This window comes from Lipotes vexillifer, unplaced genomic scaffold (assembly GCF_000442215.2).
Source record: "Lipotes vexillifer unplaced genomic scaffold, Lipotes_vexillifer_v1.1 scaffold496, whole genome shotgun sequence".
Taxonomy (NCBI): domain Eukaryota; kingdom Metazoa; phylum Chordata; class Mammalia; order Artiodactyla; family Lipotidae; genus Lipotes; species Lipotes vexillifer.
The window spans coordinates 10,456,710-10,483,359 of NW_006786690.1; the positions used below are offsets into that span (position 1 = coordinate 10,456,710).

At 49.4% G+C, this 26,650-nt stretch overlaps 1 protein-coding gene across 1 annotated transcript in view; it reads right to left on the reverse strand.

The window, feature by feature from the left end:
• The window catches only part of FHAD1 (forkhead associated phosphopeptide binding domain 1), a 136,615-nt gene that overhangs the window by 7,569 nt on the left and 102,396 nt on the right, over positions 1–26,650 (reverse strand). The window contains exons 17-28 of the mRNA XM_007459328.1: positions 25,697–25,804; positions 22,951–23,124; positions 20,784–21,006; positions 19,142–19,226; positions 17,446–17,552; positions 15,519–15,678; positions 14,190–14,322; positions 9,491–9,620; positions 8,677–8,801; positions 5,655–5,750; positions 5,017–5,237; positions 4,313–4,475 (exon numbers count right to left, since the gene is read on the reverse strand). Coding sequence (XP_007459390.1) covers positions 4,313–4,475; positions 5,017–5,237; positions 5,655–5,750; positions 8,677–8,801; positions 9,491–9,620; positions 14,190–14,322; positions 15,519–15,678; positions 17,446–17,552; positions 19,142–19,226; positions 20,784–21,006; positions 22,951–23,124; positions 25,697–25,804 — 1,725 coding nt within the window. The remainder of the gene's footprint in view (positions 1–4,312; positions 4,476–5,016; positions 5,238–5,654; positions 5,751–8,676; positions 8,802–9,490; positions 9,621–14,189; positions 14,323–15,518; positions 15,679–17,445; positions 17,553–19,141; positions 19,227–20,783; positions 21,007–22,950; positions 23,125–25,696; positions 25,805–26,650) is intronic.

A 26,650-nucleotide genomic window follows, 5' to 3' on the forward strand; every position in this document is an offset into this window, starting at 1 on the left:
TGCCGCGGAGCGGCTGGGCCCGTGAGCCATGGCCGCTGAGCCTGCGCGTCCGGAGCCTGCGCTCCGTGACGGGAGAGGCCGCGACAGTGAGAGGCCCGCGTACCGCAAAAAACAAACAAACAAACAAAGAAAACACAAGTGGCACGGAGGAAGCCAGAATCCTGAGAATACCTGGGCCCAAGGAAATCTTGGAAGATAGTGAGTTAAATAGAATAGTGAGGATAATGACGATGGTACGAGAGCATGTATGCTTTGTGGTCCTATGTGCTAAGGGCTTTGTATACAAGCTCCCCTTGAATGGAAGGCTACGAGTTAGGCGCCACTTTTATTCTCATCTTAAAGAAGAGGGATCTGAGCTAATTAAGCAGAGGGAAAGTTAGGGGGTTTTCCTGGCTGAGACCACAAGGCAAAGTGGTGGTCACGCCCCCTAGCCAGGACTTGATTGGCTGGACATTTGATTGGCATGAGAGCTGAGCGGCTTCTCCTGCCAGAAGCAGCCGGTGCCCTTCAGCCTTTCTTACACTTCAAGCCCTAAGAAAGGGCTTGCGTGCTTCTCAAGTGGCAACTTCTGCGCATTTAAAAATTTCCTATTGAAAATCCCAGCCTCAGCCCATTCACAAAAGGTATCTGGGTCCTTTCTTGGCCGTGGCCCTAGTCGTATTCACCAAAGAGAAGAGCGTGTCCCATAAGAGCTGCCGGCTTTGGGAGGACCGGGGAAGGCGTCAGCTGGCAGGAAGCTCCCTGAAAGAAATAGAGGAATCCCCACCCATCCATGAGCTGCCTATTCTTCCCCCTTAGAAACCGGGCTTGCCGTGTGCCAGGCACTGCAGGCATTTTGCCATTTAACCCTCCCGCTGCCCCACGGAGCAGGCCCCTTGTTAACAGTTTTGGTTGCTTTTGTTGAGGAACCTGCGGTACAGAGGTCAAGCCACTTAGGGTCGTTCGGGGCAGCGGTGGGGCTTGACCGCTGTTTGTTTGACTCCAAATCTGGCCTCTGAACTCTGAGAGACACTGCCGGCTTCTCGAATGATGTGGGATGTAGATTAGAGTGAGCACGGCCTGGGCCCCGGATCCCGTCCCTCTGCCACATGGACAGAGCCACAGACCCAGTTCTCTGTGAATGCCCTGCATTTTATACCAAGTCTCATTTTCACAGCCAGAGGTATTAGTGTGGAAATATGACTTTTGATTCTTGAAAGTTCTGCTTGGTGAAGAGATGGTCAAACATTAAAACTACAAACTACATTTTTTTTGGGGGGGGCAATTCTGAAGCTTAAGATGTGTAATTTCCTCTCAGTGCCTCAACCCTGCCACCTCTATGAACGGGTGAAGAGTTTCAAAGTTTTATACAGGAGACTAAAAAAACTAAGGCTCCTTGTGAAAATACGAAGTCTAAAACTTAGAAAAGAGGAATTCTATTTTCTGTTAATTTCTGCTTAAAAACAACGAAGATATACTCCCTGGAAGGAACTGATGCCAAGACAGATGTATACAAGTGCCCTTTAGAATCCAGCAAAACTTTAAAATTTATTATTGTTTTCTTCCTGACAAACAGGGATTTCTGACGACATATTAATAACAAGCCTGAAATGAAAACCTGAGTTCTGGAGTGAAAACCCCAGGAGCAACGGTGAGAGGTAGACAAGGGGGCCACCCTGGTAAGGGAGACACAGAAGGAAGGGGTGTGGAAAAGTGAACATGGGCTGGGGAGGGCAGCAGGTGGGGAGGGAATCCTGTTTCTGCCGCTTAGTAGCCAGGGGACGGTAGCCTGTCAACTTAGCTTTCCCCTCTCTCTAAGGGGCCGACACTTGCCAGCATCCCTTGCGGGTTGATGGGAGAGATGAAGCATGTGCGGTGTGGAGCAGGTGCCTGCCCCTTGGTAAGTGCTCAGTACACGATACCATCGGCGATGCCACGATCGTGGCTGTAGTTCATATGCATCTTTCCCCCAATTGTGAATTCCACAAATTGGAAAGCTACTAGCTGTAGCTCTTCTGGGGACCCTGACACAGGTTCAACTGGGCCATTTCAGACCCTCCTCGGCTGAAGGATGTCTAGCGCCAAACAGGCTGGCACGTCCCTTGCATTGTGTAGGAATGAGGCAGTCCATGAATAATGCATGTGAAGCCTGATTATGTAAATCCTCAGGTTTTCAGTACGTGACAATGGCTTTTTTGGGGCCCTTTGCTGTCCCATTCTGTGGTCTGATGTCTCTGCTTTGGGCCTAGCCTGCCAAGCCCTGGGGGAGGGGGGGCACTTCGGGGAGGGGTGAGCTCTCCAGAGGGCACATCAAAGGGAAAGTCACAACTCTGTCACTGGCCCAGCTCTCCCTGGCATTGCTTGGTGTGAAAGGAAACTGTCCTCTGCCTGAGGCAGCCCCATGACACACGCAGACTAAGGCCTGTGATGTTTAATTCAGAGCAGTGAGTACTGGAAACACCGCATCCAGGCTCTCTCAGAGCAGGACAGCCACTTTTCATTTCTGGGGCTATAAGCCAGAGAGCCTGCTGTCTGGAAACCTACTGCCTGGAAGGTTTGCAGGATGGAGGGCAGGCTTCTGCAAGGAACTATCTGACCATCACCTCCTGGTTGAGGAGAAGGGCACCCTTCTATGACCTTGGCCTCCTTAGAGCTCATGCAGGCAACAAACACACACATACGAATACACACACGTGCAAACACACAGCACATACTCACATGTACACACATACACACAAGCATGCGTGTACAAATATACAGCCCCAAGTCAGAAAGACTTGAGTACTATTCTGGGTACTCAGAATAGCAAACCAAAATCTTTATTCTCAGAGAGCTTATTGATCGGTGTATCCCTAGCACCTGGCAGAACAATGAAAGTAAGAATAGCCGCCTTTAAAAAAATTCGGGATGTTCACTAAACTTATTGTGGTAATCATTTCATGAGGTAGGTAAGTCAAATCATTATGCCGTACACCCTTAAGCTCAATATGGTGCTGTATGTCAATTATGCCTCAATAAAACTGGTAGGAAAAATAGTTATCTGAATAGAAAGAACAAGATAAAATACACGAATTATCAAAAGTTAAAAAAATACAGACGAGCTAGACTATGAGTCTCAGAAAGCACTGTTCACAACAGCCAGGACATGGAAGCAGCCTAAATGTCGTCAATGGAGGAGTGGGTAAAGAAGATGTGGTACATATATACAATGGAATACTACTCAGCCATCAAAAAGAATGAAGTAATGCCATTTGCAGCAACATGGCATACTATGTGAAGTAAGTCAGACAAAGACAAATATCCTATGATATTACTTATATGTGGAATCAAAAAAAAATGATACAGATGAGATTATTTACAAAACAGAAACGGACTCACAGACTTTAAAAACAAACTTATGGTTACCAAAGTGGAAATGTGGTGGGGAGGGATAAATTAGGAGTTTGGGATTAACATATACACACTACTATATATAAAATATATAATCAACAAGGACCTACTGTATAGCACAGGGAACTCTACTCAATATTCCGTAATTACTTATATGGGAAAAGAATCTGAAAAAGAATAGATATATGTATATGTATAACTGAATCACTTTGCTGTACACCTGAAACTAACACAACACTGTAAGTCAACTATACTCCAATATAAAATAAAAATTAAATTAAAAACAAGTTTAAAAAAATAGAGACAAGCTAGACTATGAGTCTCAGAGAGGTTAAGCTAACACATATATATGGAATCTAAAAAAAAAAAAAAAGGTTCTGATGAATAGGGGAAGGCCAGGAATAAAGACACAGATGTAGAGAATGGACTTGAGGACGTGGGGAGGGGGAAGGGTAAGCTGGGACGAAGTGAGAGAGCGGCATGGACAATACATACACTACCAAACGTAAAATAGCTAGCTAGTGGGAAGCAGCCGCATGGCACAGGGAGATCAGCTCGGTGCTTTGCGACCACCTAGAGGGGTGGGATAAGGAGGGTGGGAGGGAGGGAGACGCAAGAGGGAGGGGATATGGGGATATATGTATGCATATAGCTGATTCATTTTGTTATACAGCAGAAACTAACACAACACTGTAAAGCAATTATGCTCCAGTAAAGATGTTAAAAAAAAAAAAGAAAGAAAGCTGCCTGAAGTCACACGGTAAATGGTAGAACAAGAGTCTAAACCTAGGTCTGCCTAATGCTAAAGCTATTCTGCCACCTTCCTTTGCATCGGCAAATGCATTCTGTGCTTCCTGGATGCCACTGGGACCTCAGTTGGCTGTTTCTAAGGGGGGGCTGAGGGGCAGCCTCAGAGGCTCTGCTCCGAGCAGGGCCCTCTCACCTGCTGCCTGATCGCCCTGTTGACCCTCTTCCCCTGGTGCAGCCGCTGTTCCATGCGCTCCAGGGCCTCCTTCAGCAGCGCCTTTTCTTCGGCCTCTTTGTAGATGTCGTCCTCCAGCTTTGCCACCTGTGACTGGTACATCTGAACCGACACTTTGCTCTGCCTGAGCACACAGGAGAGACAAAGTCTCTTTTCCCCTCATCTTTCTCAACTCACCACCAATGCTCCCGACCTGGGAGATTCTCAAAACACTTCCATATATGCCCAACTTAGTGGTTTCATTACAAGTGGGAGAGAGGATGAAGATTTGGGGAATAGAGGGCAGAATAAATAGCCCACCGGCTGTGGAAGTGTAGCATGAAGGTGGCAAAGGTTATGCTACCAGCCCCTCCCAATTTCCCAGAGAGGGTGGGGGAACTGATACCACTGAAAATATGATGGAATTATGAAAAGCACACACATGGTGAAACGTCAGACACGTTCATAAAAGGTGCACCTTATTCCTTAAGAGAGAGTCGGGTACTTTAACTGCTGCTTTCTTGCCCAGAGACTTGGGTGCATCAGGCCCTGAGTCACCATCCCGCCTCCCCCCTCCACACCCAGGCCTCTGTCCTCTTGTCCTGGTCCCTATGGGTCTGCAGCTGCCCCGAGGTTTAGCCTGGAGAATGGAGGCCTGGGCCTTTTGCCGGGGACACGGGCCGTACCTGAGCTGTTCAATATCTTTCTCGTATCGTCTCAAAAGCTCTTCTTTTCTCTGCAGCTGGTTCTTGAGTAGGGTGATCTTATCAAACACCAGGTTGAGGTCTCTTTGTCGAAGCTGGTTGACCTTTTCCCTCTCTTTTGGGGAGAGGTGTTTCATGGACACGTGACCTGACATATCTTTGATATTCATCAGACTCCCGAGGGTTTTGCTCATATCCATGTACTACGAGAAAGCGTTTCGCAGGTAAGAGGCCTGGCCCAAGACCGCTGGTGGCCACTTTGAGGAGGCAAACGTCTAATTCTGTTTCATTCATTTTCTGCAATTGCAGAGAAGAAACACATGCTTTGCAAATGAGTGCATTTGGGGCTTTTAGTACGACTTTCATTTTCCCTGCATCCATTTACACTATGCCTTTCTGAGAATTGGAGGGGGGGGGGGAATGACAACAGACATAAACATTCACTCTTACTACCCAGTCTTCCAAGGAATTTGGCTATGCAATTTCCAGCCCATGCTGGGATAGTAGATGGGTCTCGTGGAGCTACTATAACAACTAAATATGTATGTGGGGTTGATGTTTAAACCATTTGCAGGGCACGCAGGTTTGGACAGGAGGGGACTGATGCTGGGTATACCTACCAGCTTTTCACTAAGATCTAAAGCCTCAGCCACATCCGTTTTCCCTAACTTCTCAGTGGCCGTGATGGACCCTGGGCTGGAAAGGCCATTTTGAGGCTGAAATAAAAAGAAAGAAAAAAAACTCTCTTGGCATTCCATTATGATTTTCTACATCCAGAAGAATAACCCAAAGAATAATGGAAGAACTGGAAAGTTACTAAAGAATAATTCGAGAGAGTTGATTTTTTTTTTTAACATCTTTATTGGCGTATAACTGCTTTACAATGGTGTGTTAGTTTCTGCTGTATCACAGAGTGAATCAGCTATACATATACATATGTTCCCATATTCCCTGCCTCTAGCGTCTCCCTCCCGCCCTCCCTATCCCACCCCTCTAGGTAGACACACAGCACCGAGCTGCTCTCCCTGTGCTATGCAGCTGCTTCCCACTAGCTATCCATTTTACCTTTGGTAGCGTGTGTGTGTATATATGTCCATGCCAAGAGAGCTGGTTTTAAATCCAGTCTGACTCTGTGAACTGCTTTCTTTATGACTGTGTTCCTACCCCTTCAGAGCACGACTGCCTTTGAAATGATGCATCGCTTGTGCCATTCTTTGGCCACCGTCTCGTCTGTCTTCCCTTTAGGCCAGTGGTTCTCAACCGGGGGTGACTCTGTCCACCCGACCCCCTCCAGGACATTTAGCAATGCCTGGACACATTTGTGGTTGTCATAACTGCTGCTGGCGTCTAGTGGGTAGAGGAAAAGGATGCTGCTAAACACCCCACGATACATAGGGCAGTCTCCCAAACAAAGAGTTACCTGGCTCAAAAAATCAGTACCGCTGACGTTGAGAAGACAAGCTCCAGCAAAATGGGTACCATGTTGCCTTTGCTCACTATCCCCCTCCTTGTGCCCAGCATGGCACCTGGCACCGAGTGGTGCATAGTGGGTATGTTTGTTGAATGAACGAATGAAGGTTAAGTAGAAAATAGCCTCCCTCCTTTTTATTAAAGGAATCTCATTTCTATGCAGCAGAAACCATACCCTCACAAAATTTGGCCAAACCTTCTCCTAGCTCTGGAACCTGGTGGGTGGGCGTCACTTCAGACCCTTTCCAGAGACAATGCAGGTAGTGTTTGCAGCTGCATCTCCCTAAGACCCCAACCAGCCAGCTGGCTGCTGGAAGCCCAACTGACTGCATGGAAAGGCCACTAGACTGAATAGGGGACGTGATCTGAACGACTACAAATAACCATAATAAGCCTCCTTAAAAAATAAATTGGCTTTTAATGCTTGCCATGAGCATCTCTTAGCCCTAGCATTTGTTGGCACTACCCTGAAAACCTCTGAGATTAAAAAAAAAAAAAAAAAAAAAAAAAAAAAAAAAAAAATAGATAAGAGTGGACATATTTGTCTATGTATCTGTGGAGATGAGAATAAAAGAGGGTATCTGAAGATGACAATAAACCGGGCAGATCTGCTGCAAAAAGAACCTGAGATGCTGCTCAGTGGCTTCAGCTACCCTGAGCTGCATCCTCTGTACCTCTCCAGATTCCCCCTCTTTTCCTGAGGGGAGGGTCACTAGGGAAGAGCCTGGGCTACAGGATCCAAGCACACAGTCCCCACCCGGTCTCTGCAGGCTAGCAGACAGACCACCAGGGACACAGCCCTGGCTTCTTTGATCATTATTCTGTGACCTTGGGTGAGGTACTTGACCTCCTGAAGCCTTAATTTTTTTTTTCTGTTAAATGGGGACAATAATAGTAACTATGACACAAGGCTGCTACGATGGTTAAGTGAGATAAGGCATGTAGCCGGCTGAGCTCAACGCCTGGCACACAGTAAGCAGTTAACAGATGTCAGCTATTCTTCCTCCTGCTCTTTCGTTTAATTACTGCCAACCTTGGAGGATTGAGAGTTGGGAGGTTTCCTGCTCTGTGGTGTCAGTGGTGGGATGAGGGCTTGTTGCCGAGGAGAAGGTAAATCTTGGAAGCAGGATCATCAGGATGTGAAAACCAGCTGAGCTCCCCACCTGGAGATGGTCCCTCTGCTCCCAACCTCAGAGAAGGAAGGTTCAATTTTATCAGGAAAACCAACACGTTTCTGAAGACTCACATCTCTAGACGTGTGAGCAAATGTCTAGAAAAATTGTAGGAGAAAATGCTGGTACAGATAGGATGGCTTTATTATTTTTTCCAAAAGCTGGTTTAGACCAGCTGCCGCAGCAAGCCACACCCAGCAGGTCCTGTGATTAATGCTGACCTGAGCTGTCCATTGTCATGTGTCAATCAAACACCTGATCAAACATCCATTTAGGATACAGGGCACCTTCAACCTAACAATCATATTACTTCCGAAAATCCTGGCAAATACAAACTATGCTCCCTAAGAAAGGAAGGTTTTCTTGGATAATACTAGTTAAATACTGTTTAATAATAATAACTATTATCTATTAAAGTGCTCACTATGAGCTAGGCACTGGGATAAGCACTTTACATAATTATCTCCTTGAATTTTTCCATCATCATTTTATAGCTGGGAAATGAAGTCCCAGAAAGGTTAGGAGCCTGCCCAAGGTCACAGAGCTTGCAGAGCTGGTATTAGGACACAGGTCTCTGATCCTAGAACTTGTGTCTCCTTAGTCATCATGGCTCCCTTCTGCTGCCCCTTACGTGTTCATGGTTTTCAGTTTATACCAAAAAGCAAATGTTAGGCAAGCTCATGACATAATGTTGTACATTAGCTTGTGGAATATTTTCTGCAGAATATAACATGTGGTGTGAAAAGGAGGGCCCAGAGATTGACCTGGCCAACATCAGCGCAATGCTATATCATGCTGTACATGATGGGAAGCCGCCTTTCTATTCAAACATTGGACTGCTGGTACGACCAGGCACCGACCAGTCCATACAGGTGCTAGGGAGGACCTGGCCTCGAACCAATGATGTATACAGCGGTGCCAGGGCACACGGCTAGTGTCTGTCCTCATGCCCACCCTCTCCACGTGTCAGTCAGTGCAGAGACAAATTTTCTTTAGTTACCGCTCGGATCTCTACTCTTGAAAAAGTTGGCAAGTCAGGTTTTACATCCAATATTTTCTGAACATTTTTTTCCATCCCGAGGGTCTTTAAGTCTAGAAATGATCCATCCATGTGGTCCTTATGATCTATAAAAGAAATAATTTATACTCAAAAGAAAGGCTCAGGAAGAAGTGACTGCATGTAAAAATCACAGCTGCTATTTACTGGACACTTACCACAGGCCAGTACTAATTACCTCACCATCCTCCCTTGGCAGGTGAGGAATCAAGGCCCAGAGAGGTGAAATGACTTGTCCAAGGCCACACAGCTAATATGAGGCTGCAGCCTCACGGGGCTGAGGCACTGAGGGTGAACCTTCGGCCACAGGTATGGGGATGGACTTGAACCCAGGATTCTGTGTCCTAGCCCAGTGCTCTACCCAGCAGCAGGCTTGGTTTCTTGAAAGCCCTATTCCCTCTAAACAGGGTATTTATCCTGGGAAGTTCCCCAAGGTTCGTCCTTGCACAGCATCAGTCTATGAAAAAGTTTCCACTGGGCCACAGTGAAATAAGAAAAAGAAGGACAAGGTTGTGAATTTTTCATGAAATCCTGTTTATTTAATATCAAGGCCTGCTCTTTACTCTGAGATCATGTCTGCCCTTTTTTTTTTCCTGCCCATCCTTTTTTTTTTTTATAGCTATATCCTTTTAGTTATGAAATGATGGGGATAGAAGATGGTGGTCCTGGCAAATTGGTCAGTCCCCAAAGTGAACCCTCAAGTCTGGGGCCCACGGCTTTCAGCACAGAGCGGGCGACGAGGAAGGAGGAAACTTACTTGACGAGCTGGCCTTCTCAAATTCTTTAATTCGCGCACGAAGCTCGGATAAGGCCTTTTTCTGACGCTGAATGACTTCCTCATGTCGGGAGCCTTTGCACTTGGCCCCTAGATCACTGAAGGACTGCTCCTGTGGCCAGAATGGTGAGGACAGCAGCTTTATCAGGGATCAGAATCTCCCTCTCTTGTATTTGAAGAAACATGAACAAATCATGGATTAGCAGAAACCCTGTCACTTACTTAGTACCTTGGAAAATATCATTAAGGGGCTTCAGCAGAGAAGGAATTTTAAAATTTCATTTCAAATACAAAGTCACATCTGGGAAGATTTCCAACTTTCCTACCTACTTAGCATCACTATAAATAAGAGTTCCCCTCTTTGTTCCCTCCCCATGTTTTATTTCTCTTTTTCTTCTAATATTCTTCTAAGCTTGGGTTTCCACTTGTTGTCATTCTGGTCTCATCTCTGAACAATCACATCAAATTCGCTCCTGGAGGGGCATTTTTTTTTTTTTTTGCCCGCACCGTGCAGCATGGTCTTAGTTCCCTGACCGGGGATCGAAACCGCGCCCCCTGCAGCGGAAACGCAGAGTCTTAACCACTGAACCGCCAGGGAAGTCCCCGGAGGGGCATTTTTTTAGATAAGAACATGTGATATTTTCTTCTTAGCTGGTAATAAGGATGGTGGTTTAATATTTGCTCGAGGGAATTTGATGGGCGGACTCCTGGCTGGTCTGCAGAAAGGAAAACACTCCTCTGAGACTCCTGGACCCTCTGGAACAGTGTGGTCCAACAGAACTTTCTGCAACGATGGAAATATTCTCTAACTGCACCATCCAATATGGTAGTCACTAGCCATGTCGCTAGAGTTGGGTTTACGAAGGGCACAGACAAGGAAAGGTCTTCATCTCTTAAGGGTCATGCACATATTCTCCCCTTTGAGAATAGGAAGAATGCAGGTTTCTTCCTCCAGAAAAATTCACATACAAAAATTTGCAGACAACTCCTGGAGCTGCAGGGACCCCCTGAAGCCCTGTCATAGACTCCAAATTAAACAACGCTTCCCTAGGGTAAGTGATTCATTCATCCACTCATTCATTCATACCACAGAGGTTTATTGAGCACGTCTATGTGCCATGCCTTGTTCTAGGCTCTGGGGACTTAGCAGTGACTAAAACTGGCAAAATCCCTGTTATCATAGATTCTGCATCCTAGTGTGAGCAGACAGACAATAAATAAGATAATCACGGAAAATATATGGTGGACAGTGATAGATATTAAAGAAAGAAACTGGAAATGGGATGGGGTGTTGGGAATGGTTTTCAGATGTAAGTACTGTGGCTAGGGAAGGTCCCAGTCAAAATGGCGAGAAAGGGAAGAAACTGACAACTTGTTTGTTTTATCACAATCTTATAACAATTTTGGTTCAGAGAGACAGTGCTCACCAGACACTGTTTTAGGCACTAGGGAGAGATCGGGGAACCAGGCAGGAAAAGCTGTGCTGCTGGGGGCTCATGTCTATGGGGCAGACACACCAAACAAGCAGAAAGACATGTTCAAATTCCAGAAAGCAGAGAAGAGGGAAAGGGACATTTATTTGCTCTTCCTTCCTTGATTCATCAAATGCTTATTGAAGGCCCATGAGACATGTGCCAGGCCCCATGCTGGCCACGATGGGCACAAGGTTCATGGCCTCGCTCGGGGAGCCCAGCAGGGCCATCTGAGGTCCTCCTGGGGCCACTTCTCACCCCATGTCCCCACCACTCATTCCTTCATTTCATTCAGGCTCTGCTCCTGGTCTCCTCCTGGGAGGCCCCCTCCCACACGCTACTCTGCCCCGAATCCTGCTGTATCTTTCCTCGGAGCGTTCACTCCCGCTGGACATTTTGTTCGATGTTGACTTGTTTATTGCCTGTGTCTCTCCTTTTCCAGAATGTGGGCTCTGTGAGAGCAGAGTTTGTCTCCGTTGTAGACTGTGCTATTCCCAGGGCCCAGCCTTATTCCCTGGGCATAGTAGGGGCTCAAGAAATACGGAGCCGGAAGGGGTCTGCCCCAGTGTTCCTGCTGGGACCAGGGCTCAGTCCCTGAGAGAAGGGGGCACTCTACCCCCGGCTGCACTTAGTAGGACCTCGATGGAGCCCGACCCTGGCTACAGCCAGCTTACTTCCCAGGCTCTTTCTAACTGGCCTCCCTCTCTTTGAGGGTGTATGTTTGCCTTGGGAGTAAACACCAGGAATGTCGTGTGTGTGTGTGTGTGTGTGTGTGTGTGTGTGTGTGTGTGTGAGCACATGCTGGAGGCTGGAGAGGAGAAGGTGGGCAGGGGTGACCGGCCTTGGGGGTGGGGCAGCCGCAGCAGCCGGGCTTGGTGACAGCCCTTCCTCTGCCTGCAGAGCTCGCCTGAGCCTGATGTGACCCTTACTCGTGGCTCTTCTGGGAATTTGTTTATTTAGAGAAGATGGAGATTCTTTCTCATACAATGCTTAAGCCCTCTGACCCACGCTGGTTTAGAAAGCAGGAAGTAGCCTGAGTGTGGAAAACCGTTCTGAGAAAGAAAAAATCCTTTTTTACTTTTATCTTGCAGCCTCCCTCCCCCATCCTCCCTCAACTAACCCCTGCTCGTCACAGAAACTAAAAATCACAGGCGTCTGGTCAACAGTCCTTTCCAGCAAACACATGCAGAGTTGCAGGGGGTTTGGTGTGGGCAGGGACCCTGAGCATCCTCCCCTGAGCCCAGCACAGGGCCTGGTATACAGCAGGTGCTCAATAGTTGTTGAACGTGTGAATGAACATGGGCCGGGTCCTGCACGAAGAGCTTGGATTTCGACAGGAGTGAGACCTGCTTCCTGCCCCATGGAGCTCACAGCTGCGGAACCCGCTGCAGCCCCATTGCCAGGTGGCCCTAGTAACGAGGAGACACCTCTGCTAAAGTTCTCTGGATGGTGATTGTTGCCAGGGCCGGAGGGCTGGGCCACTGAGCCCTTTCCTTCATGCTGCGGGCGGCCCTGGCTCACTGCTGTTTGGCAGGGGAAAGGCATCTTTGAGAAAGCAGGAAGGCAAGCTGACACATTTGGCCCTGTCTCCAAGTGAAAGTCCAAAGCCCATTACTGAAACGCTCTGCTCTCTAGTTTCACAAAGCAAGGGAGATCCCTGGACTCCAGGAAACCCGGGGCCTCGAGGAAGCACCATACCCATAGTCAGCCGCCCACATACAAAGGGGAGCATCACAGCCCCTGCCACGGGGACAGATGTGGGCACCACCATTGAGGACCGCGTGGTGAAGGCTGTTCTCACTCTAAGACATGATCCCTGTGTGCTGCGCGGCTGGGACTTCCAGGCACGCAAAGGCCTCTGGGCAGAGGTTGCCAAGAGTCAGCCATGGAGTGTAAGTGGCATGGCTCTTTGGGAAGGCGGTTTGGCCATACCAAGCACGGTTTAGGCTGTCCTCTGGGCATCTCGGAATCACATCTAGGAATTTGTCCTACATACTTACAAGGATATTAACTACAGCAATGTGTGGCAGTAGAAACAAATGTCCATCGATACGGGACTGGTTGGATAAAAGGGACATGATGGAATTCATTGCTGCCATTTAAAAGAATGAGGTAGATCTTTACATGCTTACTTGACAATATGCCCATTAAATAGTCTTATGTGAGAAAAAAATAGTTGCAGAATATATGCGGCTTGATACCATGTTTTGAAAAAAACCCTATTAAATAAATATATGTATATGTAAGTTTGCACGTGTTTGTGTGTATAAATTCATTTCTCAACAACCCCATGGTGGGGTGGTGACTGGTATTACTCCCACTTCCCAGATGAGGGAATTGGTACTCAGGTGCATCCTTGAGGTCACAGGGTTTCTGAGTGGAGGAGTCAAGATTGGAATCAAATCCAAGCCTGACCTTCAACCACTGCACAATCCTGACTGTATGAGCACGTGGTGGTTTCTGTGAGGAAAAGGTCTGATGGCACACGTGCCAAGCTGTTGATAACATACATTTCACATAAGCAAGTAATATTTTTGAAACTTAAAATGAAGATGTTTACAAAAGCAAAGAAAGGGGCTTCCCTGGTGGCTCAGTGGTTAAGAATCCGCCTGCCACTGCAGAGGACACCGGTTTGATCCCTGGTCCGGGAAGATCCCACATGCCGTGGAGCAACTAAGCCCGTGCACCACAACTACTGGGCCTGCAGTCTAGAGCCTGCGAGCCACAACTACTGAGCCTGCGTGCCGCAACTACTGAAACCCATGCGCCTAGAGCCTGTGCTCCGCGACAAGAGAAGCTACAGCAATGAGAAGCCTGTGCACCACAACGAAGAGTAGCCCCCATTCGCCGCAACTAGACAAAGCCCGCGCGCGGCAGCGAAGACCCAACATAGCCACACACACACACACACACACACACACACACACACACACACACACACACAAATAATAATAAAAATAAAAGTTCTCCTAGATCCCAAACTGCCCTCCTTCCCACATATATTCCTCCTGAAACATATTTCTGCCTCAGGGCCTTTGTAGTGGCCATTACCCTGCCTGGACCGCCCTTCCCCAGCTGTGCCTTCTCATACAAACTGGAACCTCACATCACCCTGTTAAAAAAAAAAAAAAAAAAGCGCAAAGAAAGCCACTGCTGGGCTCTTTCTTAGCTTGTCTTTCTAGCTGCCCAGGGACAGGGCAGGCACTCACCTCCTGGCTGCTCAAGAAACTATCAGTGTGGATTGGTTCTATCTGCACCGAGATGTCACACATCTGGGTTGTGTTCCTGGGCTTCTGTTCCTTCTCCTTGTGCAGCTGGAGTCTGTGTTTCTCTTGGGAGGCCCTAGGGCAGAGAAGATGAGACACTGGGCAGCAGAGTGGTTGGCAGCATGAATTCCGGGAACCGTGAATTACCTTTGTACCCACGAACAGAAGTGGAAAAGGGACTCCCATTTTTACAGGGAACCAAAATCTTTGAGCCTTCAAGTCTACTGCCCGAAGATTTCTAGGGAAATGAGCTTTGGGGGACTTAAGGCTATAGTGACCCTACCCATCCTTGCTTCCTGCATTGGGTCTGCGGGACACCTGCTGTGACATTCATGGGGGGTATTTACTGTGTGTCTGCTGTTTCTAACACTTATTATGTGTCAACCCTTCTATTTCTCATAGAAGTCCCATGAGGTGGGGACTCTGCTTGCCCCGCTTTACAGACAAGGAGAGAGACATACAGCAATTTTTGCCTGTGGTCATGGAGCTTGTAGGTGAAGGCGCCTGGCCTCGAATCCATGCAGCCTGGGTCTGGAGCCTATGCTTTTAACCACTATGTGAATCTGCCTTGGCCATGAACCACAAGAGCACTTGAAGCTACAGGGTATACATGAGATATCAATTCTACGCAAACTTTCTTGGGAAAAACATTAATCTTATGTCAAAATATGGATACACTATAGATGGAAATGCAAACTCACATGTATTTTTGAGACGAATCCGTGGGACAACAACAATATATTTAGTTTAAGCTGACCTCTGACACCTCCAGTCTATACCTTTGTACAGTCAATATTTACTACATTCCTTTATGTGCCAGGCACCGTGTGAATGCTGGGGAGTCAATAGAGTCTACACAGGGGTTCTCACGGGGGAGGCAGACAATCAGCAGGTGGGAGCAGCCTGGCTGTGTGAGAAGGGTTCGCTCAAGTGGCATGAAGGAGCTGATGGACCCCAGGCAGAGCAGGAGCCCTTGGCTATGTTTGGTGAGGGCAAATGATGGAGGGCTTCCTGGAGGAAGTGGCATTTAAGCTGAGACTCATCTGGAATATTGGGCAGGAATGTCTAGATGCACAGAACTGAGCAAAGCTTTGTTTTACATGATGAGGTTGTAAAGCAATGAAATGTATGTCATTCATTCATCAACTCTTCAACCAGCATTGACTGAGCACCGCCCCCCCCGCCCCCCGCTCTGCCTCTCTGTGCCAGGCTTCCTGGGCACTTGGGTGTGCCTGGGCTCCGCACACCCGCCGTGCAGACCTTCCTACCCACCTGAGTGTCTGCTTGAGGGCCTCTAGCTCCTTGCCCTTCTCCTCCAGCAGGCTGGTCATCTGTGCCATCTCTCCCTTGAGCGCACTCAGCTCGCTGCTTTGTTGCTGGACCAGCGCCACATTCCGCTCCAGCTCCATCTTCTGCTTCTCATTAAGCTCCCCTGGGAGTGATGTGGAAGCTGGTGAGGGGGTCTCCCGCCCCAGGTCTCTGTGAGGCCTCTAAGGACCACGAGGCGGTCCACCCTCCAGGGATGCTCTGGGGGCTTCAGTAACGGCCAGGAGGTCTGTGTGCGTCTTCCCCCCCAAAACAGCAAAACGGCATTACCTTTCAGTGAGTGCTGGCGCCATGAGGCAGCCCGTGAGGCGCCTGCCCGGCCCCAGCCGTCAGGACCTGTGAGCCTGTGGCATTCTAGGGCACCTTCGGCTGCCTGCTCTGCAAGTTTGCCTACGGCGTTCTAAGGCCTCTGGAGACTGCTCTGCTCATGAGCCTGCCAGAGGCAACAGCCTCCAACCATGGACCGGTGGAGACAGGCTGGGGTACACAGCCCAGCTCCCTCCCACCCCAGGTGGCACCCCTGCAACCACACTGCAGTAGTAACCTCAGTCCCCCCACTGTGCCCACTGACCGACCGGCACAGCCATTATCTGCTTTCTTCCCCCTCCTGTCTTACTTCACTTCCACTGCTGTTTTCCCTGGGATCGTCTCTTAAATAAACCACCTGCAGTGGAATTCTGGTCTCGGGGGTCTGCTTGTGGGAAAACCCAAAGTAAGACACCTACACTGGGACTTCCCTGGCAGTCCAGCCATTAAGACTCTGTGCTTCCAGCGCAGGGGGCGAGGGTCTGATCCCTGGTCGGGGAACTAAGATCCCACATGCTGCAGGGCCAGAAAAAAGACACCAACACTGCCTTGAGTCTTCAAAACAACACTACAAGGCAGTTCCTAGTAATACCCCCATGTCACAGGTGCAGAAACTGAGGTTCACAGAGGTCAGGGGACTTGCCTAAAGTCACTCAACTAATAAAGAGCAGATCCAGATCCGGGTCCAGCGCCTCCCCATTCTAGAACTGGACACTGTAGCCTCTCTCCTACATGTTCTCATAACTTAGTATGGAAAAATCACTCTTTGAGAAATCCTGCCATAAAAGCCTTGGGGGCATCAGCTGGTCCAGACGCAGGGAGCAAACACCACTGAAGGTCTGGGGTGCACAGGATTTGAGATGGGGATGACAGGAGTGTTCCTCACCCTCCCTCCACCTCCCCAAACCTAGTTACACCCTGCGACTCCTGCCCTTTGGCTGGATGGAGGCTAGGGATGGGAAAAGAAGACAGCTCTAAGGAGCAAGAAGAAGAGAGGCAAAAATAAAAGTCTGGGGAGAAGGGTCAAGTAGGAATATAGAGTCAGACTTGTGTCTGTCCAGAAGGGAGCAGGCCTCAGAGCTATTTCGCCCCTGCTCTAGTGGTCTCTGACGTCCAAATCAACCCCGGGAGGCAGACGTGCTGCAGGTGTTTTTGCATCAGAGGAAGGAGAGGCCCGGGGGACACCTTACTTGAGGTCCCTAAGCTGTTGGGTGCTAGGACTTGTGCCGGCTGGCCTGCCCAGGGGCGCCCGTGGTTGACCCCCAAGCCTTTGCCCCCAGAGACAAATCCTCTGTGGTCACCAGAGATTCTCTCCGAAAAAGAAAGTTGCGTTTCCACACAGAGATCCAGAGCCATCTGAGAATGTTCCCTGTAGCCCCATGTCAACTGGAATCAGTTCAATACCCAGGATACAGCTCTTGCTGACCCTGAGCTAAAAGTACTGTGACAGCCCAGGAAATCAGGTTGAGTGGGATTTTGAATGCCCAGCTTTCCAACCCTTCAGACACGTTTCTTTCCTTTCTTGAAGTGGGTCAGGAAATCAAGTGACATGGGCAACTGTACAAACCTCTCAAATCTGACATTCGGCTATGGGCTTCAGTGAGGTTCTTCCTTAACCTCATGATGATCTCCTGCTGAGACAGGATTTCCTTCTGAGCAGTCAATAAATCCTCTCTGAAATTCACAGAAACAGACCAAGTCAGTTCAACTCAATCTCCCTGGTGTCTTGAGTGCCTGGAAGGGGCCAAGTATAAAGGCAAAGTGATCCCCAGTCAATGATGGTCCATGTGATGCCAGTCCCAGCAAGGGCAATAAGCACGCTCTTTAAAAATTCTCAAAACAAAAATCCATTTTGATCCACCTTCATTACAAAGAAATACATGGAGACAGAACAAAGGATCCCGGCCGGGTTTGCTCTGAGGTTGAAATACGACTAATATGAAAATGAAACCTCTCGCTGCTCAGGCGTCTGTCAGCGTGAACCAATGCTCTTGTGGACTTTTGATCTTTGGTGCAAAGAGGAAGGAAGACTATATTTTTGTGGGTTCAGGGATTCTTTGAGGACGAGGAAGAGGAGAGAGAAGAGGACAGTATGGCTTCCGTTCTCTCACCAGCTTCTTTTAATTCCTGATGGAGAGACGTGGTGCCACGTGAGTGAGTGGTGCTCATGGGACCCTTTGCAGAAGTGTGGGCCCTGGGGCCCAGAAAATCAAGGGGGCACAGGGAGGGTGGGATGAGGGCAGCTCTTTGGCCCCATGCCCCAGAGGGCAGGACGTCTTCGGCACCGTGACGATCAGGGTGGCTGACAGGGAAGCGGTCGGTGTTCCATGGGAAGGGGCCCAGCGTGACAGCAGGAGAGGTGCCTTGAGGGGGCTTATGAGCAAGGGTGAGACACCCTAGCCGAGAGACGCGTGCTGTGTGTGCGTGTCTGTCTATCTGTCTCTCTCTCTACTCCTTGGCTATAACTCTTCCAACTTGAGGATGAAACTCTGCCTCAAGCGTGTCCACAGCTAAGGAAATGGACCAGAGTAACGTGATGCTGATTCTCTAGGTCGTGGCTACTGCTGTCTTTAAAGAGAGCTCTTTCTACCAGGAGGAGTCAGTTAGGAACTTTTCAGAACAGGGAGGCTGAGTATCTGAGCATCTTTGCCTTCTTGGGGTAAAACCCCTGTGACATTAGACTTTGGTAACTGGTATGTGGAGCAGGGTTCAGGCTGGTGGCTTGTCTTTTTCGAGAAACTTTCTGAATCCTTTCTCTGCATCACATTCCTGCCTACTGGTTTGTACACTGCTTGTCAGTGGCTTTCAGGATCTTTCCCATTCATGGATTTTGTTTCTCTGGAAACTCAGCTCTTTGTGGCTCCAGTTATGGACTTTTGGGTTGGGAGGGAGCTTCAAGGTCGTTTAGTCCAACCTCTTAACTTTTAACCATCTGCAGGACCCACTCCACCAAGTGGTGTTTGAAACCCGCTTATAATACCCAGGAATGCACTTGCCTCGAGCAGGTACTTGGGAAAAGTAGCCAATCATAGCATTAGCTGGCATTCATGTACCTCATCTCACCAGCAGGGAAGCCGAGGCACAGGAGGTGACGTGACCTGCCCGGGACCACACTCCTGGAGAGTGTTGAGTTGGAATTTGAACATGATCAAGAAACTAAAGGGATCGAAAAACTCAAATAGCAGCAAGAACAGCCCAGACTCAACTCCTTTTTGCAGACTCTGACAACGTGGCCAGAAGCAGGGGTCCGGTCGGGTACTCACATCAGGTGGTCACACACTGGGTCTTTGGCGGTGCTCTCCACCAGAGATGCTGCCACAGTGTCTTGCTGTGTTTCCCCCTCCTGGGCTGAATCAGAGGGACAGGCCAGCGTCACCACAGTCCTTACACAACGGATGTCTTCTGTCCCCTTTGCTTATCAACACACCTATGGCTTTCTCAACTTACAAAGCTTCCCTATGCCCCCAGCCCTCTCCACCTAATGGGAACCAACGTGTGTTCTGTGTCACAGGCTGCCATCTCCCGCCGCACCACATATGAGCTCATGAAATCTTCCCAGCTGCTCTCTAAGGCAGGGATCACTGACTCCATTGACAGACGAGGAATTGGGCACAGGAAGGGCGGGACCTGCCGGTGACCACTCAGCTAAGCGGTGAGAGGTGGAGCCTTAACCCCTGGGTCGCACCTCCTGCCCTATTTCCTGCTCTCCGCTCAGACAAGAGTCTCGTCCTGTCCTCACCTCCCACTTACTCCTCAGCCCACGCCTTCCAGTTTCCACCCTCACCCTCAGTTCACCCACTCATTTATTCGTTCGACAGATGCTTAGGGAGCATCTGCTTGATGGCAGGCATGGATCTAAGAGTGGGGTGACAAAGATGTAGTCGCTCTCGGGTCCCAGCTGAAACATCCTCCCTCCGACCTGGACTTGGGCTGGGAGACTGAGTCCCGTCCCGTGCCCGTGCCATGGTGCCCTGTCCATCCTGGGTCCCCTGTCAGGGCAGTTATTTGGCTAGCTGCCTGGCCTGTCCATCGCTGAGCCCCCAGTGCCTAGAATGAGCTTGGGACATAATAGATGATCAGTTATGCATGTTGAGTGAATGAATCCATGAGGTGAGCCCTGACAGCTTGTCAGCTGGCTTGAGACTAGGACCACGGTTCTCAACCAGTGGGGAGTTTACCCTGAAGGGGACGTTTGGCCACGTCTGGAGACGTTTTTGGTTGTCGCACTGGCGTGGAGGTGGGGGCTACTGGCATCCGGTGGGCAGAGGCCGGGGAGGCTGCTCAGCACCCTAAGTGCACAGGACGGCCCCCAACCAAGAGCCCTCCAGCCCAAATGGCAACACCAGTGCCAAGGATGAGAAAGCCTGGCCCTAGGCCTCTACTTTCAGAGCTCTTTCCCAAGAGCTCACTGTCTTTAGTTTATGCGTCACCTTGTTCATTCAGGGCGAATAAGTGCTCAGAACTCTTGAGATCTTTCTTCAGCCTCTTTTTTTTTTTTTTAAAGAGATAAACCCCAGCTGGTTACGAAAGTGCATTAGACAAAGTCGCAAATTGCTGATGGCAGAGAGTTGCCTTTGAAAGGCCCCTGCACGGGATGTTTCCATGTGGAAAAGATGATTCCCGTTGTGCTTCCCTGACACCCCTAACAGCCCCGGCAGCCTGTGCCCCTCGCTGGCTGACCGGCTCGGCACAAAGGCTGTCCCTGCTCGTTGCTGTTACTTCTGTTGAACCTGGGCCTTGAGGGCGCCTAACCTTGCTGTGTAACAAGAAGAAAAGGCCTCCAGACAATAGAGGAGCTTTTAAATGAGGCGCAGACTTTTCTTCTGCATCAGCCTAGGGGGACCCACAGGGTCATCAGAACCTGCCCTGAACACTAAGATTTCCTCGGCGTCTCTCTGGACCAACCTGGGTCATTGTCCTTCAACGTTGCAATCTCTCCTATTTTTTTATGGTGTTCGGTCGCTTTCTGGAGTCTTTCTTCAAGACTCACAATCGTCTGGGAGTGCTGTTTGATTTGCTCCTTGTATTCCATGATCTGTTTTTCAAATCCGTGCTTCTGGGATTCCTGTTCTTCTTGGAGGGCCCTTACTGTGAGCTGTTGCAGCTGCATCCGCTCCTCCATCATGATCTGGGAAAACAGACGTGGTTAACATGATCTTGGGAGCCGGATAAGAGGACGATAAGAGCAATAACAACACGGGCCCCCTGCACCCACCAGCACCAAGCTCTGCCCCGCCCCAGGACCTTTGCATGTGCTGTTCCCTCTGCACGGTACAATCCTCCCCCAGCTCCTCGCATGGCTGACGCCTCATGTGACAGGCATCAGCTCCAATGTCACCTCCTCAGGGAGGCCCTCCCTGACTGCCTATCTGAAGGAGACATCATCCTGTTTTATTTCCCCTGAGGCACTTATCACCATCTGAATGATCTCATGTCTTTATTTCTTGCTCCCACTGGAATGTAAGCTCCATGAGAGCAGAAACTTACCCTTTCTTATTTACCAATATGCCCACAGCATCAGTGTCTAGATCCCTGCCACAGCATGGGTTGAATTAATGAGCGAACAATTTTATAAGAGAAAAGTGAATGAATTTGTAGTTCTTAAAACAAAAATGGGGCTTCCCTGGTGGCGCAGTGGTTGGGAGTCCGCCTGCCGATGCAGGGGACACGGGTTCGTGCCGCGGAGCGGCTGGGCCCGTGAGCCATGGCCGCTGAGCCTGCGCGTCCGGAGCCTGTGCTCCGCAACGGGAGAGGCCACAACGGTGAGAGGCTCGCGTACCGCAAAAACAAACAAACAAACAAACAAACAAAAGACCCAAAAATGATCAGTGGGCCCCTGATGGTGAGTCAGAACTTTTCCCTTGACCGCCCCCCACTTTCCTCCCCTCTCGGGATGACGTCATTCTCCTGCTACCTGGATGACGTCATCCTCCTCCTCCTGATTCCCTTTAACACGTTGAGCCTCTGATCTTCTCCAGATGCGTAAATTCTCTGCCCGAGACGCTCACACGTGCCTGCTCTCTCAACAGTCACTCCCCCAAGGCTATCTTCCAAATTTTGTTCCCATGTCTTGCTTCCTGCCCCAAATCTATTTTTTTGCCCCGCCAAAAGTCTGGGCAACTTTTGAACTTGGTACTCCACCCTCGCCTCAGTCTGAATTCTTCACCTTCTCCAGAAGACAGCCCCTCTCCCACAAGAGACCCCCCCCCCCACAGAAACCCCGACCCCCATCTTCCCAGCACCTCCACCGTGTGCCATCAGCCCGCCCGGTGCCATGGCTCCAAGCTCGCCCGCCTCCCTTGGTTCCTCCCTCTTCTCAGTGCTCCTGTCCTGTCAATCAGTTGTCGAGTCCTGCCATTTCTCTGCTCACTCTCGCCAGAGCGACTCCTTCCTTCCCCTCCTCTGCTGTCCCGAGTGTCCAGGTCCTATGATTCAGGACTACAGCAACAACATGCCACGCCCTGAGCTGGTCTCCAAGTCCAGTCCCACTCAGATTTACTCTGTGCACTTCTGCCAGGTCAATCCTCATCAACTCCTTGTCCACAGACCTGTTCAATGTATGAAGGACAGGTGGGTGCAATATTGAGCCCTGATGGTGGAGGGCCTTGAATGCTGAGATGAAATTGAAAAACATTATCTTAACGTCTGAGGAATAGTCACTGGTCCCTAAATTCTGGGGCTGCTCAGTGCTTCAGCCTGATCCTGTGAGGACCCCGAATTACATCTTAGAAGACCCTGGACAGAGGGCGTCATCATAGCTTCTGTTTACTTTTTATTCTAAACTAATGCTTCTCAGCAGAGGATGATTTTACCCTGCCAGAGACATTTGGCAAAGTTGGAAGACATTTTTGGTTGTCACAACTGGGGGAAGGGTGCCACTGGCATCTCGTGGGTACAGACCAGGGATGCTGCTACACATCCTATAACGCACAGGACATGAGAAAGAGTTACCCCACCCAGAACATCAACAGCGCGGAGGCTGAGAACCCCTGGTCTAAACCACGCATCCTCTTGGCATCGTGATCTTGCATTGAAGGGAAGATTCTCCCATCCCCAGAAGGCACTGACTTACCATTTTCGTCTTGGCAGTTTCCAGTTCAGCTAATGTTTCGCTTAATTTCATGGTGAGTCTCTCTGCTTTTAGACTTTCAGCCGTCTTTGTTTTCTGAGTCCTTTCTAACATGGCCAATGCATCATTTAATTTATCATTTAAAATGTCTTCTTTTTGCATTTTTAAATCTATTTCCTAGACAAACAGCAAACATCAAATTAACAGAAATTCAGGTATAAATATTTACCCTAGCCTCTCCCTCCCCTGTTTTCAGAGAGGAGGTGACCTCTGTTCTGGTATTGTTCTGTTGATCCTTTTAAAGTCCAAAGTCCATGTTTTCTCTGGAAGGTTCCAGTGATTACAGAACTCTTTTTTTTTTTATGCAGCTGAGATCTGTCTACTTGTGATTCCTGGTCTCTGAGCTCAGTTCTGTCACCTGGAGCTCATCAAACAAGTTTTATTTCTCTTTTATGAGACAGCCCTTTAAATATTTGAGGAGGGCTGTCGTGTCTCTCCCTAAACCTATTTTCCAAGTTCCCTCACCCTTCGTCACAGGACTGGCCTTCGGGACACTCCTCCATCTTCCTCTGTGGCTTTGGCCCTGGGATGACCTCCCCTCGTCCCGTGGGGCCCCGGCAAGATTGGACTCTGGTCGCCATGTCCTCAACACCTTCTCCCTCCTCCCGGGACCCATTCTTCTGACCTTCGTCAAAAGTCTACTGTCCTCCTTGGGTTCATGCTCCAACACTGTGGAATGTGGGCTTCGTGACAGGCACTGTGCTGGGGCTGGATGGACTTTATTTATTTATTTGACTTCAGTTTTTAGAGCAGTTTTAGGTTCACAGTAAAACTGAGCAGAAAGTACAGAGTTTCCATGGAACTCCTGCCCCCATCACATGCACAGACCCCTCCACGGTCAACATCCTCACCGGACTGGTACATTTCTTACACTGATGAACTTGCCTCCACACATCATTATCACCCAAAGTCCATAGTTTACGTTAGGGTTCATTCCTGGTATTGCACATTCTGTGGGTTTGGACAAATGTACAATGACATGTGTCCACCATCATAGTAACATACAGAACAGTTTTACTGCCCTGAAAACCCTACGTATTCCTTCTGTTCACCACCACTCCCCTGACCAATCCCTGATCTTTTTTTTATTTTTTATTTTTTTTTGCAGTACGCGGGCCTCTCACTGTTGTGGCCTCTCCTGTTGTGGAGCACAGGCTCTGGACGCGCGGGCCCAGCCGCTCCGCGGCACGTGGGATCTTCCCAGACCGGGGCACGAACCCGTGTCCCCTGCATTGGCAGACGGACTCTCAACCACTGCGCCACCAGGGAAGCCCCTAATCCCTGATCTTTTAACTATCGCCATAGTTGTGCCTTTTCCAGAATGTCATATAGTCGGAATCATACTGCATGTAGGCTTTTCATGAACATTATTTAATCCAAAGCAACCCCCCCCTCAGGGGACTTCTCTGGCGGTCTGGTGGTTAAGACTCCACGCTTCCACTGCAAGGAGCATGGGTTTGATCCCTGGTTGGGGAACTAAGATCCCGCGTGCTGTGCGGCGCAGCCAAGTAAAGAAAAAGAAAAAAGAAAGAAAAAGAAGAAGAAAAAAAATAGCCCCTCAGTGATTCTATGCTAATATTTGGGAACCTTTCTTTGAAGAAAACGATCTAAGATCGATGTGAAGAGACTTGAAGATCTGTTTAGTCCCATCTGGTCTATTTATTTATTTATTTGGCTGCATCGGACCTTTGTTGCGGCATGCGGGATCTTCCGCTGCAGTGAGAGGGCTCTTCGTGACGGCGTGCGAGCTCCTCTCTAGTTGTGGCACGTGGGCTGTAGCGCGTGCGGGCCTAGTTGCCCTGCGGCATGTGGGATCTTAGTTTCCCGGCCAGGGATCGAACCCGCGTTCCCTGCATTGGAAGGCAGATTCTTAACCATTGGACCACCATGGAAGTCCCAGCCCCATCTGGTCTTGAAAATCCTTTGAAATTGTATTTACCTGTATTTAAATTTAACCCACTATGGTCAGGTTGTGTGTTTATCACGTGCCTTGACTTTTGAGATATCGGCTTGCGTGCGTGTGTGTGTGTGTGTGTGTGTGTGTGGTCTTGTACTGTGGGGACCCAGGAGGGGTGAATTCAGTCCTCCAGCTTGGAGGTGCCTAAGACAGGGTCCTGTGCAACAACTTCTCCTTCTCCTGCATCTCCTACTCTCAGTAATAATCGTAAACGTAGTTTGATTATGAAGGTGATGATAGCGATGATGACAGAGTCTGGTGGAGAAATAGCACCAAGGCGATCAGACATTCAGGCATCTATATCCTGCCGCCCCCTCTGTGACCCCGGGCAGCTGAGCCTACACCAAGCTCAAGGATAGAGAGAGGAGGGGTGATGATGAGAAGTCCTAGAGTCAGATAGTCCTGGGTTCAGATTCTGCCCCTCCACTTCCTGGCTGTGAGATAATAATAACAACAACAACAACAATAATAAAACATGCAGCATTCACTGAGTGCCAGGTGCTTGTCTCTGTGTATGTTAGCAATCAAGCCTCACAACTCCATGAGGTTGATCTATCGGATCATCTGTATTTCATAAGTGGGGGAACCAAGGCACAGAGGTGGCAACTCCTGCCTAATGTCCCACAGCCAGGGGGTGGCAGAGGTAGGACTTAAACCCAGACCGCCTGCCCCCAGAGCCTGGTGCTCAGCCATGCTGGCTCCTCCATGTCTTTTCCTCTTTGAGACTCATACCTCCTTCTGCTTGGTTATGCGGTTCTCCAGATCTTGCACCTTTTTCTTTTCCTTCTCTACGGCCTCCTTCGCTTTCTGTTTCTCGTAGGCGATGCTGCTCTCTGAAATCTGGAAGTCAACAACAAGCGGTTTGAGGGTGTGTGCACGAGAAAGGAGGGGAGGTGACAACGGCAAGGGGAAGCCAGGATTAGTAATCGTTGACACCAGTGAGTCAGGGTTTGGGAGCGAGAGCTCAAGGGACAGGATGCTCGCTGGAGAGAGAGGTGAGAAGGGTGGCGTGCCCAGCACGGTGAGAACCTGCAAGTCACGTCTTGGTTAGTTGTGTCCTTAAAAGAGAGAGTTATTCGTCTTTCAGGATTTCTGGGCTGGTGTTCAGGAAGTGACAGGCTGGTGAGTGTTCAGGTCAAGGCATTCGGCGCTGAGCCACGAACTAAACTACTAAACGGACAGGTGATGGCACCAGTGTGGTCCCTTGTTGGGAAGTACCTGGCTTCTTGGGAGGTGGGGCAGGAGGATCCTGTGTGAGCGGGCCTGACGCCTGTGGCTTCAAAGGACACTGGCGGTCTCTCTCCAGCCTACCAAGGCTTGGGTCCAGAAACTGAAGGCCAGGACAGTTTGGGACTGAGAACATATACCCCACAGATACGGTGATGGAGAGGGGATTGGAGCCCAGCCTCAACTACACAAGCCCCAGGAGGGAAACAGCCAGAATAGGGTCGAGAAACTCTATTTGCGGTTGTTGAAACTCTTGTAGTTATGCCTCCCGTACAAATATAAGAGTTCACAAGAATAACATTTTATTGTTTTTGCGCTACGCGGGCCTCTCACCGCCGCGGCCCCTCCCATTGCGGAGCACAGGCGCAGCGGCCGTGGCTCGCGGGCCCAGCCGCTCCGTGGCATGTGGGATCTTCCCGGACCAGGGCACGAACCCGTGTCCCCTGCATCGGCAGGAAG